General features: G+C 34.3%; 1 protein-coding gene across 2 annotated transcripts; it reads left to right on the plus strand.

The window, feature by feature from the left end:
• The first annotated feature begins 1,351 nt into the window (after positions 1-1,351).
• LOC133315633 (endoribonuclease YBEY, chloroplastic) lies at positions 1,352-10,245 on the plus strand. 2 transcript variants are annotated; one of them, XM_061517298.1, is made up of 12 exons: positions 1,352-1,860; positions 2,293-2,544; positions 2,659-2,754; positions 3,244-3,433; positions 3,571-3,639; positions 3,720-3,820; positions 4,096-4,188; positions 7,396-7,467; positions 8,161-8,280; positions 8,362-8,412; positions 8,865-9,053; positions 9,790-10,245. In XM_061517298.1, exons 1-12 carry the CDS (start codon positions 1,462-1,464, stop codon positions 9,955-9,957), a joined length of 1,800 nt encoding a protein of 599 aa, XP_061373282.1. In that variant the 5' UTR covers positions 1,352-1,461; the 3' UTR covers positions 9,958-10,245. The 2 variants fall into 2 exon arrangements, with proteins under 2 accessions (XP_061373282.1, XP_061373284.1); XM_061517300.1 differs by having other exon boundaries at positions 3,244-3,427.
• The last annotated feature ends 3,535 nt before the right edge of the window (positions 10,246-13,780 follow it).

Raw genomic sequence — 13,780 nt, forward strand, 5'->3', positions numbered from 1 at the left:
CATAATTGGCTTCTCCTCGCAGCATCACAATCGTCAACAAGATTCCTAGGCTATCTGAACCTCCAAAATAAAATGGTGAGCCAGGTTCTAATAGTTTTAAATTGTTTATTCCTTCGTTGGCCATCTTTTGCTGGGCTAGCTTTCACACTTTTCTCAGAGCTTACAAACTGCGAAAGTGTTTGACAAAAGATTGCTATGATACCAAGATAAATTTCTGGTATCAAAACCTTGATTTGATATCATTACTAGTAGTAATTTTAATTAGACCGATTTGATACAAGAGATATATACTCTTATCTAATAAATACAAAGGATAAGCTATGAGTCAACAATTAATCAAATGAGTCATCCTAATAAATATAATGAATCCTAATAAATACAAATGATAATCTATCAGTGACCAATTATTCAAATGGTAAGAATGAGTTATGATCATATCTTCTCCAACACAAAGATCCATTTGCAAAATATTTTGTTCATAACTAAGGTAACAAATGAATTAGAGTTGCCACCTTAGAATTTTGAAAATGTGAGTTGTGTAAGCTGAAGTTGGAATATTTCAGGGTGATACAGTTCCACATCCACATTGGTTGATAATAGTGAATATAAGTAAGAGCTATGATGCACCGATTTTGGGCAATTTTACTGTCGTGCTATTAAGGTTGATGTCAAAGATATTAAATCAATGCTCGTCAAGTATATTTAAGAGTTAAAAACATTTTTATCCTCAGCAAATTTTACGATACCCGCTTTAGTTTTTAGTAAATAAAAAGGTTATTCGTGGTCCTAAGAAATTTAAAATGGATTCATTTAGTTGAAATCATTATCCTTCATAAATTCAAAAAATACTCATATTAGTCCCTCAAAAGTACTAAAATGGATCCACTTTGAATTTTTTAAAAACTATGAATAGCCTTTTATTTGCTAAGGACTAAAGCGGATGAGGACCGAAAATAATATTTACTCTATATTTAAAAAAGGTGGAGAACGAAAGCAAATAAAGAATATGAGAAAGATACACATAACAATTTTTTTTAAAAAAAAAAATGCTAATCTTGATATATTCAGATTTGTCCTAAAATCCATTGAGAACTTTAAGCATTCAAAGAGTTGGGATGAAAACAAACCTAAAATAAAAAAATTACAAAAAATGCTTCACAAAATAAATATTTTAATGTAATTTTATTTGCAGCATTACATTATTAAACATTTAGAGTATCAAAATACAAGTTTAATCCGTAAAATATTGATTTCATTTTATTACTAATAATCTTTTTTTTTTTTCTTTTTTTTTAAATGGATTGTATTAAAACAAGCAAGGGCCTCTTGCGCTTAGGTTAGGGGAGGGACGGAAAAGCATACCGAGGATATTCGCTCGCCTTCTTGGATACATACGTTCAGGTTACTGTCACGCTTGCTCAGGCAAAAAACCAAGCATTTGGTGGGAAACTCCATTTCTATATGCTTCCCCGTTTCTCCAACCTCCTCCGTCACCCTCCTATCGACTCCGCCCATGTCATGGCACGTGCCATTACTATTACATGCTCCACTCAACCTCATCTCTCTTCCACTCCCACCCCTATTCGTTCCTCTTCCCATTTCGGTTTCACTCATCTTTCGAACCCTCTTAATGTTTCTTTGCTTTCAAACTCTTCGCTTTTGGGTCGTAGCTTTCACGCCCTCGCTCCGTTCCCAAACGACGGGAATAATAACCGTTTCGGGGCATTGGTGGGAGTCCGTGCCGGACAGAGGGAGTATCGGAAGGTGAGGAGGCGTGCACCCAAGAGCAAAGAGAAGGAGTTGGAACTCTGCGTCGAAATTTGCATCGAAGAAGATTTGCCTGATGATCCTGAAATTTTGGTAATTCACACCCCGCCATTTTTATTTTTCTTTATGTGATTTTAAGCTATGGATTATAATAAGAAGCTTAAAAAGAGGTTCCATTATTTATTTACTAGATTGAAGTCTCAGTGTAAACGAATTAGAGAGTGTTCGAAAAGAAAGAACAGAGATGAGAGAGAGAAAAATGAATTTGAGAATTTTCTGATAGCTTTTAGCTTGCAAAGCAAGCTTGAGTCAGAAGCTGTTACAACCGTGGCTTAACTGACTTGCCACCTCAGCTAACAGAATAGCTGTTAGTTGTTACAATTGTGGCTTAACAGATTTGCCACGTCAGCTAACAAACTCTCAATCCGTTGAGAGTTAACAACAGTTACTCTAGGAGCTGTAGCACTCTATTGCTGTACTAGACTACTCAACTTACTCTGATGCAGTGAACTTTATTGAGTGCAGAGCATTGCCGAGATGCTTCGTCTGAATGTTCCAATGGCAATGAAACTGGCATTTGACGGTTTGAAAGATTCCGGGTATAAAACAAGAGATCCTGCTATAAATGATGTTGGCGGGTTCGAAAGTGTTGAGATATCGGTGCTTCTTTCCAATGATGAGTTTATCCGAAAACTTAATAAGGAATGGAGAAATGAGGATCACGCTACTGATGTTCTTTCAATGTCATCACATGAACCTGGACTCAAGCTTCCTATTGTAAGATATGCATTGTCTGGCTGATTATAAGTAGGGCAGGATGTTGTTGTTGCTAATCAGTAAAAACTCAGAACCATGGGATGCTAAGTGCTTGATGAATTCTGTTATTTGCAGCTTATGATGGGTGATATTGTAATTTCTGTTGAGACAGCGGCGAGACAAGCAGAGGAAAGAGGGTATACACTTCTTGATGAGATACGTGTCCTCATGGTTGGTTTCATGATATTCTGACTTGTTTCTGTGTTGTGTCAAAGTTTATTTTGTTAGATTATATTACCTGCTACAGGCATGGTTAAATTCACACGAGTGAGGCAATTGCTTAGTTTTTTCCTTGAGTTTCTTCGAGTAATGTTGATACTTTGAACTGATCTTTTGAAATATGTGTCTTTATCATAAATGTTTAAATGAATTCTTTAGACATTTCAAAAGAGAGAAACGAAAAGAAAATTTAAAATAGTTAATACAAATACTTGATTTTCCATTTCAATTTGAAATTTGAATAGAAATAAATTGTAGGATTAAACTTAAGATACTTAAGGTGGAAAGTGAAGTGGTGTTTCATTTAATTCTGGGTGTGGGTGTGTAGCTCAAAAAGAAAATGAGATGAGCATGTTGGTCCTTTATCTTCTAAGACTGTCTATACGTTGTGTGAACTGAAAGCCAAGACTCAAGAATATTAATTACTTCATCTTTTCACAGGTTCATGGCTTGTTACATCTTTTGGGATTTGATCATGAAATAAGCGAAGAGGCTGAAGTGGAAATGGAGAGAGAGGAGGAACTCCTTTTGAAGAGTCTTGGTTGGAAAGGAAAAGGGCTAATAAAGAGTGCATATGATGCTGACACAGATTCAAATTCAAATTCTCAGCAAGACAGTTCAGATGGTAATTGTATGTTTTACTAATATGCATCAGGATTCTCAACTTATGTTAGTTTTTGGTTTTATATGCTTCCCTCTAATTCAAATAACTGTCATTTGCATAAAAAGTATGTGGGGGAAATAATCTTACATATGAATTGTCTAAAGACAGGAAGAAAGAAGGCAGTCTTAGATTTTACAAACCAAAGTTCAGCTATATCTTCTGTGACATGGATGGTAAGATCACAGCGAAACATACTCTTTAGATATTCCTTCGTCCTTTTCTTGGTTTTGATAGACTCCTGTATTATATAAAGGAACATTGCTGAACAGCAAAAGTCAAATTTCCACTACAACTGCCAAGGCTGTGAGAGAGGCCTCATCAAGGGGTGTGAAAATTGTGATAGCTACTGGAAAAGTAAGACATATTAGATCCATGATTTGTCATGGTTTCATGTTGTGAATTATTTATTCTGTATTGGCTAATACATATCAATCATTGGTTGCTGTTACTTCTATATATCTTAGTAAATTTTCTAATATAAATATAGACATTCAACCATAATACATATCAATCATTGGTTGCTGTTACTTCTATATATCTTAGTAAATTTTCTAATATAAATATAGACATTCATATGGTTGAAAATATGTTCTGATCATTAGTTTTGACTTTTGACCATGGGGAAATAGGCTCGTCCAGCTGTGATAGATATTTTTAAAATGGTGGATTTAGCTGGAAAAGATGGCATTGTTTCAGAATTTTCTCCTGGGGTTTTCTTGCAGGTAATTTATTTTTGCCCTTTTAATGTTCATGATGCTGCTTGATGCAGCAAGGCAGTCCATATATGTGGTTGAAAGTATCATAATCCCTTCTCTTACATATTTATACATTTGTTTGTGTAAAACAATATTGCATACATTTAGCACCTACCATTCAATATTCTGTCAAAATTTACTATAAATAGCTATGCTACCTCAATCTCATTAAAAATAATCTAACAATAGACTTTCAGAAATAACTTAAATCACCAGATGGATATTTCATGACAATGATAACCTTAGAGGATAATCTTATGGAGATTTCTAAGATAGGCTGATGAATAAACACAGATGTAGACTTTACTATGAGAATTGTATGTGCTGTCTCTTACTAGATTTATATGTCCATACTTTCAGACCTACTTATATAGAGAAAAATACATACCAGGACTCTGATCTATTGAAGCTTCTGTCTTCCTGTATATTAATTTCATATGTCCATACTTCCCTCCCTTCAGTTCAGACCAATGTAGAAATTTATACTAGTATTTTGGTCTTCTCTACCCTCCTAATTGGCCTATAAGCTTCTGTTTTCCGATAAACGAACATTTGTCAGCTTCATCAGTTCTTTGACATAGTATGCTTAATATTTTTGTTTGTAATCATTAAAAATTGTAAATGAATTGAATTGAATTGAATTGATTTCATTTAATTTGGAAATGTTAGAAGAAATCAAGACAACGCGAATAGGAATGACTAACTCAATATTGTTTGTCTTCCTGCATCTATTTTTACTGAAAAATAAAGACCGGTACAAGAAAGATAGAACCATCCCGATGATACAAAATAACCTAATAAGCACATGTATAAACAACTATTTTCTAACATTTCCCCTTAAGCTGGAGCATAGGTGTTAATATGAGTGTTTTTGTGAAGACATTAGTGAGTTGTTCTACAGATCTGTCTAGTGCCAACAAGCCTTTGTTGAATCTTTTCACGCACAAAGTAACAATTGGCCTCTATATGTCTTGTTTTTTCATGCAAAACAGGATTAGAAGCAATATGAATGGAAGTTTAATTGTCAAGCACAATTTCTTCGTGTTTTACTTTTGAAATCAATCTCATCCAGAAGATGATGTTGCACACCTGTTCACATGTAGCTTGGGCAATGGTATGATATTTTGATTCGGCATTGGACCGACCAATAACATTTTGCTTTTTATTTCTCTAAGAGGCATGTTACCTCCAACAAAAACGCATATAAGGAGAGAATCAATAGAATAGCAAGAGAGTCAATACAAGCTACTAAGAGCTTAGCATAACTAAATAAACTGTGGAAAGAGACAAAAGAAGAGATAGGATAAGAAGAATTGTGCTTACCTTTTTGCAGAGCAATCGAGAGATTACGGCTAGACACAATAGTAGGATTCAAGGAGGAAGGAAACTTAGGAGGCGGTGAATTTGGAGGTCTAGGGAGCGGTAGTATGGTAACAGCAGATGGTTTGTTCATTTGAGCAGTCTTTGGGAGAGGAGAAAAAAGGTTGAGGATGAGGCCAAGAAAAAACATTGGAACAATATGATTTGCGGAAATAGATGTGTAAAGAACCAATTCAACTCAAAAGCTTAAGCTGTTGGGTGATGCTACATTAATGGTTTTAATATCTCAACACGCCTCCTCACACGAGAGCCCACTAGGCTTGAAGGGTGGACAATGCACAGACCCACCTACCTGTGCGAAGAAAGAAATTCCACTAGAAATAAAGTGGGGGCAGTGAGGATTGAACCTGGTACACCGAGGTTCTAATATCATATAAAGAACCAATTCAACCCAAAAACTTAAGTTGTTGGGTGATGCTACATTAATGGTTTTATATATCTCAACAAGATGAAACAAAAGGAGAAGATATAGGAAAGTGATATACTTGGAAGTCATCATCATTACTTATGGGAGACAGGAGATAACTCTAAAGAGAAAGGAGTGGTCTCAGAGAATGTCAGATCTGCATAAACAAGATTGTGATGCAAATCAGGAGAATAACGTCTGTGACCATTTTGACTGAGAGTAGCCTAGAAAGATACGTGATAGAACAAGGATCCAATTTAGAGATTTGAGTACAAATATTCTAGAGAAAACAAGTACAAACAAAATTGTAGGAAGAGGAGCAAACAAAGACTGAGAAGGGATGAGAAGAAAATAAGGAATTTGACCATCTAGAACAAAAGAAGGAAGGTGACTAATCAAGTAACAGGCTTTAGAAATAGTGTCCATCCAAAATGGTTTAGAGACTTTCATTTGAAAACAAAATAGCACAGGAAACTTCAAGTAAGTTGTGGTTCTTTCTTTCAGCCACACCATATTTGACAAGATTTCTAAATCTAAACTTTTGAAATTCATGAGATCTTTGAATTCAAGTCATTTCCAATTTTTTAACATTCCAAGTTAAAGATTTGATTTACAAATCAAATCATTTTTTAACATTCCAAACACACCAATTAAGGACAACATCATTGCAATTACAAGAAAAGGATATTTGAAAGGGCAAAACGTACCAAAGCTAACTCTTTAGTTATAGATCATGGTCATCAGAACAATCAATGTAATAAGTAATGAATATTTGGGTTCTCTCTACATGCATATTTAAGTGTAAATGTTTTTTTTCCCTGTCAAATAATATACTTTGTGACCAACAACCATTGGTTTAAGTGGTAAGGAACTTGTTTCTCTTAACCGGATTTTCAAGTTCGAGCCTTGTGAATGATTGGTCTTGGGAGAGTCATTCCATATACGGGTCCGACCGAGTTCGAATCGGATTAGTCGGGTAATATATGAATCAACGGATAAATCCAAAAAAATAAAAACAATATATTTTGTCTTTTGTTTTATTTTTGTAAAAATACTGCATCTTTGATGGAATCAAAAGTTTTATTCACGAAAACTGTGTCATTGTGCATTTTCCATCACAGATGTTATAAAGCACAAAAATAAAAAACTTAAAGGTTCAATATCAACATCACCTTTATCCCAAACAAAAGAAGCTCAGAGATTACATATTTGATAATATGAAAATCGATAATTTGATGAATTTAGCATTGTATTGTTTGATTGAATAATCAACGGCATGAAGTGTCTGACTTTAATTTTGTATATAACTCTGCCTCTTTCTTAGTTTCTTTGTTTTAATTTTCTGTTATCGTTCTTTGCCTTACGTTCCATTCACCACTTGATTCCAGGGATTGCTTGTTTATGGTAGACAAGGTCGGGAAATATTTAGAAGCAACTTAGATCCAAACGTCTGTAGAGAGGTAACCTCTTTAACTCCGCTTTTCCATTTCCCTAGAAAACTTTTCCTTCAAAAGAAACAACAAATACTTTATTTGATTTCAAAATGTCCTGTAGTCCTTTGTCCTTTTAGACTTAATTGCAAAGGTTAGCTGTTCCTTTTTGACTTGTTATCACTGAATTTCCCAATTGCTTATGTAATATTATGGTAGTGCTGTTGTTTTAGCCCCAAATCAAAACCCTGACCCACCCTCAGTGACCAGCTTAAGTTTCCTGCACTAAATTTTTTTCTAGTTTGGTTTTCTTTTTACCTAAATGAGAAAACGAAAGCATTTTGAATCCAGCTCACTTTCAGGCATCTTGGAAATCAATTTCTTGTCACAGTTTCTATATAACAGAAGGACTGAGGGTTTCAACTTTCAGATTTAAATATCTAATTATTTATTCAGGAATTACACTGATTGATGGGAAGATTCTTCGTGCTATTGTATAAAAATAAAAATAAAAATAAAAAAATCACTCCCCGTTAAACCCGACTAGCGAGTATGGGGTGGAGGAAATCCTTGTACGCAGTCTTACCATTGTATAATTGCAAAAAGGCTGTTTTCTGTATTTGAACCCATGACCTTTCAATCATAAAAGAATAGCTTTTACCACTGTTCGCCCCCTTTCTTCGTGCTATTGCATAAAAGAAAGATTTTTGTTCCTTTATGCAGGCATGTCTTTACTCCTTGGAGAGTAAGGTTCCACTTATTGCATTTAGTGAAGGCCGCTGCTTAACCCTTTTTCATGACCCACTGGTTGATTCACTGCACACAGTATACCATGAACCGAAGGTACCTCATTTTCAGAATTCTATTTGCTTCCTTGCATTCTATTATGCCATTTGCTTTGTCTTAGGCAAAAATACTTTACAGGCTGAGATCATGCCTTCTGTTGAACATCTTCTGGCTTCTGCTGACATACAGGTATTCACTATGACAAATCCTTGCTCCCTGGTTTCCTTGTTTGATTACTGTGTGCATGCGTGATAATTGATAGCATAATTTGCAATTCATTATAGGCAGCTATTCACTGCACAACACTAAAGGTCTTCCATACCAGGAAAGGAGGAATGACTTGTAATTTGAACCCTTAGTTTGACATTTCACTTTAGAAGTATATTTTTTCCCTTTGTTTTACTTCTTGTTTTATATTATTGAGTAAATATCACATACAAGATTGTCTTTAAAACATTTCACTTTAGAAGTATATTTTTTCCCCTTTGTTTTAGTTCTTGTTTTATAGTATTAAGTAAATATCACATACAAGATTGTCTTTGACTGCACCCCATTCTCAAATAGAACTGCAGTGAAGAACCTAATCTACCTAAATTATTTATATTTGCATATCTTGTTAACACTTACATTTGGTTCTACAGAAAATGATTTTCTTAGACACTGCCCAGAGTGTGGCTAATACTTTACGGCCATACTGGTCAGATGCAACAAAAGGTCGTGCCACTGTTGTTCAAGCTGTGCCAAACATGCTGGAAATTGTACCGTTGGGAACATCCAAAGGCAATGGAGTAAAAGTGCTACTAGATCATTTGGGGGTTACTGCTAAGGAGGTGCCACAAATATCTGTTCACCTTTGATATTTATTGTGTTGTCTGTCTTGCCCAAACTTTCAGTAAAGGAATTCACATATATGAAATGGGTGGTAATATTTGAGTTAACATAAGATAGGCTGTTGAGTGACATTGAAGACATTTAAAACTAAACAATAAAAGGTTAAGGGTTTGAATCCGGGAAATAGTTTCTTTACGAAAATATAAAAAAATAAGACTGCGTATAAGGATTTTCCTCACACCTACCTTTGCTAGTCATTTAATTTTATTGTTTAAAATTTAAGGCATTAGATTCTGGTCATTGTCTCTTTACACCTTCAACCTCTGTTTTGCAGTTCAAAAAGAAGAGGTAACAGGGCCTTTGTTAACTGCTGCAATTTAACTACGACATGTATGAAACATATTTAATATAAATAAACTATATGTTATGGCATAACAGAAGCTTGATGTGATTTCAAGCTATAATGATTGCGTCTTTGAGATATGACGTTTGAGTATTATGTTAAATGTCTTGAGTACTTCGAGTTTTGGGCATCTATTATCTATATTAGAAAATGTTTGCAATGTATTCGTTTATTGGCCATCTTCACCATGGTCACCTGGTGATCCACCATTAGTGTTTTTGGAGTTGCCCGCTCGTTGCTGCTATCTGGGATTAACTAACTACAAATATATAACAATGTTGTTGTATTGCCTCCATCTTAACATTTCTTTGCTCCAAATTTCTTAAATGCAGATAATGGCTATTGGTGATGGGGAAAATGATGTCGAGATGCTAGAGCTGGCTGCTCTAGGCATTGCGCTTAGTAATGGATCAGAGAAGACCAAAGCTGTGGCTAACGTAATTGGTTCCAGCAATGATGAAGATGGTGTAGCAGATGCCATCTATCGGTATGCATTTTGAGCAACTGAAGGCTACAATAAGCATTTCATAGTAATTCTATAGGGGTTTAAGCTATTACCCCTGATTAATTTTTTTGTTTTTTATTTTCCTTAAAAAAAAATATTAAAGTTGAAGAAAGTATCTCATATCATTTATCTCAATCATTAGAAGAATTTGTAACTAGTCTTTTTATTAAGGTTGCATAGGGCTTATGTCTAAAGGCATGTAAGCTTTGCTTCCTTTTTTACAGTATGAATTATGAAGAAAGGAATATCAAGCTGTTACTGTGAACAATTTGATGAATTTTGTTTTGGGTTATTTGCATTTGCCATGGTAAATAATAACCCTTGTAGATTATCGCAATTTTTTTTTTTTGAAAGGTTCTGAGGCCATTAAACTAGTGCTGTCAGGTCTGAATGCACCCATGCAATGTGCCCGCTGACCCAAATCCAATGTATCTAATATATTTAACCTTTTTTTTTTGGGTAATGCTACTATGCTAGTATTTAATATTTGATTAATAAATTAATTATGGGAATTATTATTATTTATTTTAAGGCAAATTAACACACTCTCAAAAAGGTTTATGGTCATTTCAGTAATAACAATAATAATTAAAAGTCTACTCCAACAATGAGACCAATAGAATCAACCTTGACTCATGATATGTGAGGCTTCTGGTTAGTTTGATAGCCTACCCAAACTTGAAAACACGGAGTGTATAGTGTATATGGTTTGAATAATAGGAAGAGCTATAGGCAATAATGAAGACACTACCTTCTGCTCAATATTTCTTTCTCTATCAAGCTCTTGTTTGAAATTGTTCCAGATGACACGAAACTAGTACAAATTGTTCCTCGTCTTCAAAGCTCTCATAATATATTTAAAAGACATTTATCACTCAATTTATTAGACATATAAGCTCGACCAATAGAACAAATGTCAGAGAATGTTCAATCCTCTAACTTCACTTGGACATTAAAGACGTGAAACAGCTCCTTCCAGCCTTCTTTGATATGCTTGCATTGGGACTGTGCAATGGGTTATGAGTTCTCTTTTTATGAGGAATCTCTCTCTTTGATAAATCTTCTACACACCTTACATCTGATAGGGATGTGAAGGTTCTGGATTTTCCTTTATAGTACTTGGAAAGCCCTCTCCTGCAGATAACACGGGGAAGTAATTCATTTGAGCCAAGAAATCAACGTAACAAACACCTTAGACTGTTTGATAAACTACTAATGAAGAGACTTGGATTTCTTCAAGACACTTACTTGGTAGGGAGTTGGACCAAAAGCTCAGAAAAAACATTTGGAGGCTCACTAGATGATGATGGTGATGTTGAGAACAAAAATGATGATACATCTGCTAAGTTTGGTGAAGATGCCAATTCAATTGATTCCTTGGATTCATGTTTGAGGATATAATCATTTCCTTCAACAGTCGAGTAACCACACGCTGCAAAAGATATGTTAGTACTAACATTTCTGATTCTCTTGTCTGTGTTCATTGAGGCTCTAGAAGTATCAAAGAGCAAGCAACTTTGAAATCTTGATTAACTCGCGAACCTTAAGAAAGAATAAAGTGGGAAGTCATATATATATATATGGGGAGGGATCTTTTGACTCTAGAGTAAGACTTACAACTCTTACTCCTCATCTCAACCGTTGATTTCTGTCCATCTAATGGTTATCTATAACAATTAATTATTTATTTATTTCAAATAAATAATAACCGTTAGATGGACGGAAGATTATTTATGAGGAGTTAAGTCTTACTCTAGAGTCAAAAGATCCCTCCCCTGTATACATATTGTAGAAGTTTATTTATTTATAATAAACTTCAGACGTTAAGATGATAAGCACTTTACTTCTTTTTATATTGTTCTTAGTTTCTTTTCGTTGCTCCTTAAGATTATCATTTTGTATATTCTATTGAATCTAGTGTTGTTTCCAAGGATTAGGGTAAGCCATTATCTATATATCCAAGTCCAAGTTTTGTCATCTTTTTGGGGGTATCTTAATAACTACGAAAATTTAGCAGAAAAGGATCTTGGAAGTTAAACAATAAGTTGAGCCTAGTTTGTTGGCGCGTTAGGCCTTGCCAACCAAAGTCATGAATACTTACTTAAGCATAAGACAAATTAAATCCAAAGGCATTTTGACAAAGCATTATCCATTTCGTTAATATACTTGTCTCCCTCTACACTAGCTCAAAGCATCTTGAATTTAAAGCAGCCCCGACCCAATCTTGGGAGAAAGAAAAAAATAAAAATAAATTACAATCTAGCTATGAAGATATTCTTCTAGACGGCCATATTGGCAAGCTATACGCAGAGAAATGTCTGACTACATTTGTGATTGGCAATTTAGTTTCGAGCTTTACGTTTTCGTGCTTTATTTATTGGGTTTAGTGTGTGTCCTTTTAAAGGATGTAAGTTGTGTCCTTTTAAAGAATGTAAGTTGTGTCTTTTTAGTGACTTACACAAAGGGTGTGCATAACAATCATTCTGTTCCCTGACACTGTTTCTGAAAAGAAATAATTCTTTTCTGTTTCTGTGCTTTGGAACAGTTTCTGAGGAAAAAAACGTGTTTGATAACATGTTCTATTTTTATTCCGAGAATGAGAATTGCATTTGATAACACGTTTTATTTTTTATCCTGAGATTCAAAATTACGTATAAATCTATTTCTTTACTTTTTGTTTACAAAGTTCATTAATTGTATAAAATAACAAATTGCAATAGAATTCAACCACAACGCAAAAGTACTTATTTGGAAATTCAAGAGCCCTAGCCCCAATTTAAAAAATCCCAAAAATTTGCAACTTAAAGTTCTAATCACACGCCATAAAAGAAGAAAAATTAAGTAACAAAATAAACTTTTATTCCTACCATTAATCTGAGATTCAGCGAGACGAAGAGATGAGGAGCATACCTATTGTTCTTGTGTGAAGGAGAAAGACGTGCAAGTGGGAACGCAAAAGAGAGAGGGAAGGAGACGAAGAACTTCCGCGATGAAGGAGGGTTGTGGTCTGCTGATATGTTGAAGGCCAGTGATGGTTTGATGTTGGTGTGTGAGGGGTACGAAGAAGTGAGAGAGCGAGGGAAAACTGATTCTATTTTTGTGCCCAGAATGAGAAAAGCAGAAATTTTTTTATTCTTTTTTTGTTTCTCGGCACAAAAATTAAACCGGTTCATCCGGGGAACAAAAAAATAAACTGATTTTACCAAACGAGTTTCTCATCCATTTTTATTCCCGGGAACAGAAATTAAAAAAAAAACTCATTCCGAGAAGGTTGTCATACACACCCAAAGTCTGACTGATCATACTTTGTGTAAATCTGAAAAAAAAAAATTTTCACTTTACACGTCAGCGATGTGACTGAAGAGAGAAAAAAAATAACTTTTCAGATTTACACAAAGTATGAGCCGTCATACTTTGTATAAATCAACTAAAAAAACACAAGCATGTGTCTTTAAAATGATACTTCTTTTTCACTTATTTATTAACAAAAAAATTATTTTATTTCTTCCCCATTTGCAAGAAACTTTCTTATCAACTTTTACCCTTTAACTTGGTAAAGTTGATATTAACATAATATTAACCACTCGAAGGGAAAAGAGAAACTATATTGCCTATATTACAAATTTACATGAGACGGATTTAATGGCATGAAACATATATAATCTACTTCAATGGAATCAATCTAATTATAATAAATGAGTTCAATGCCATGTTATTTAAGGGTGGATAAGATGGAATGAAAATTAAGACTTCAAAAATTTGAATTAAGTAAGTGATTAACAATAATAAATAAAATTACAATTCAAATTGTCATATAA

This window comes from Gastrolobium bilobum, unplaced genomic scaffold (assembly GCF_033153095.1).
Source record: "Gastrolobium bilobum isolate Gb01-03AN ecotype WA unplaced genomic scaffold, APGP_CSIRO_Gbil_v1 utg4030, whole genome shotgun sequence".
Taxonomy (NCBI): Eukaryota; Viridiplantae; Streptophyta; class Magnoliopsida; order Fabales; family Fabaceae; genus Gastrolobium; species Gastrolobium bilobum.

Excerpts from the sequence above, each read along its gene's own strand:
- LOC133315633 (XM_061517298.1), top strand. The coding sequence starts at position 1,462 with ATGCTTCCCCGTTTCTCCAACCTCCTCCGTCACCCTCCTATCGACTCC. Across the intron at positions 2,755-3,243 it reads ATGAGATACGTGTCCTCATG|GTTCATGGCTTGTTACATCT; the intron begins GTTGGTTTCATG and ends ATCTTTTCACAG. Across the intron at positions 3,434-3,570 it reads AGACAGTTCAGATGGTAATT|ACAGGAAGAAAGAAGGCAGT; the intron begins GTATGTTTTACT and ends AATTGTCTAAAG.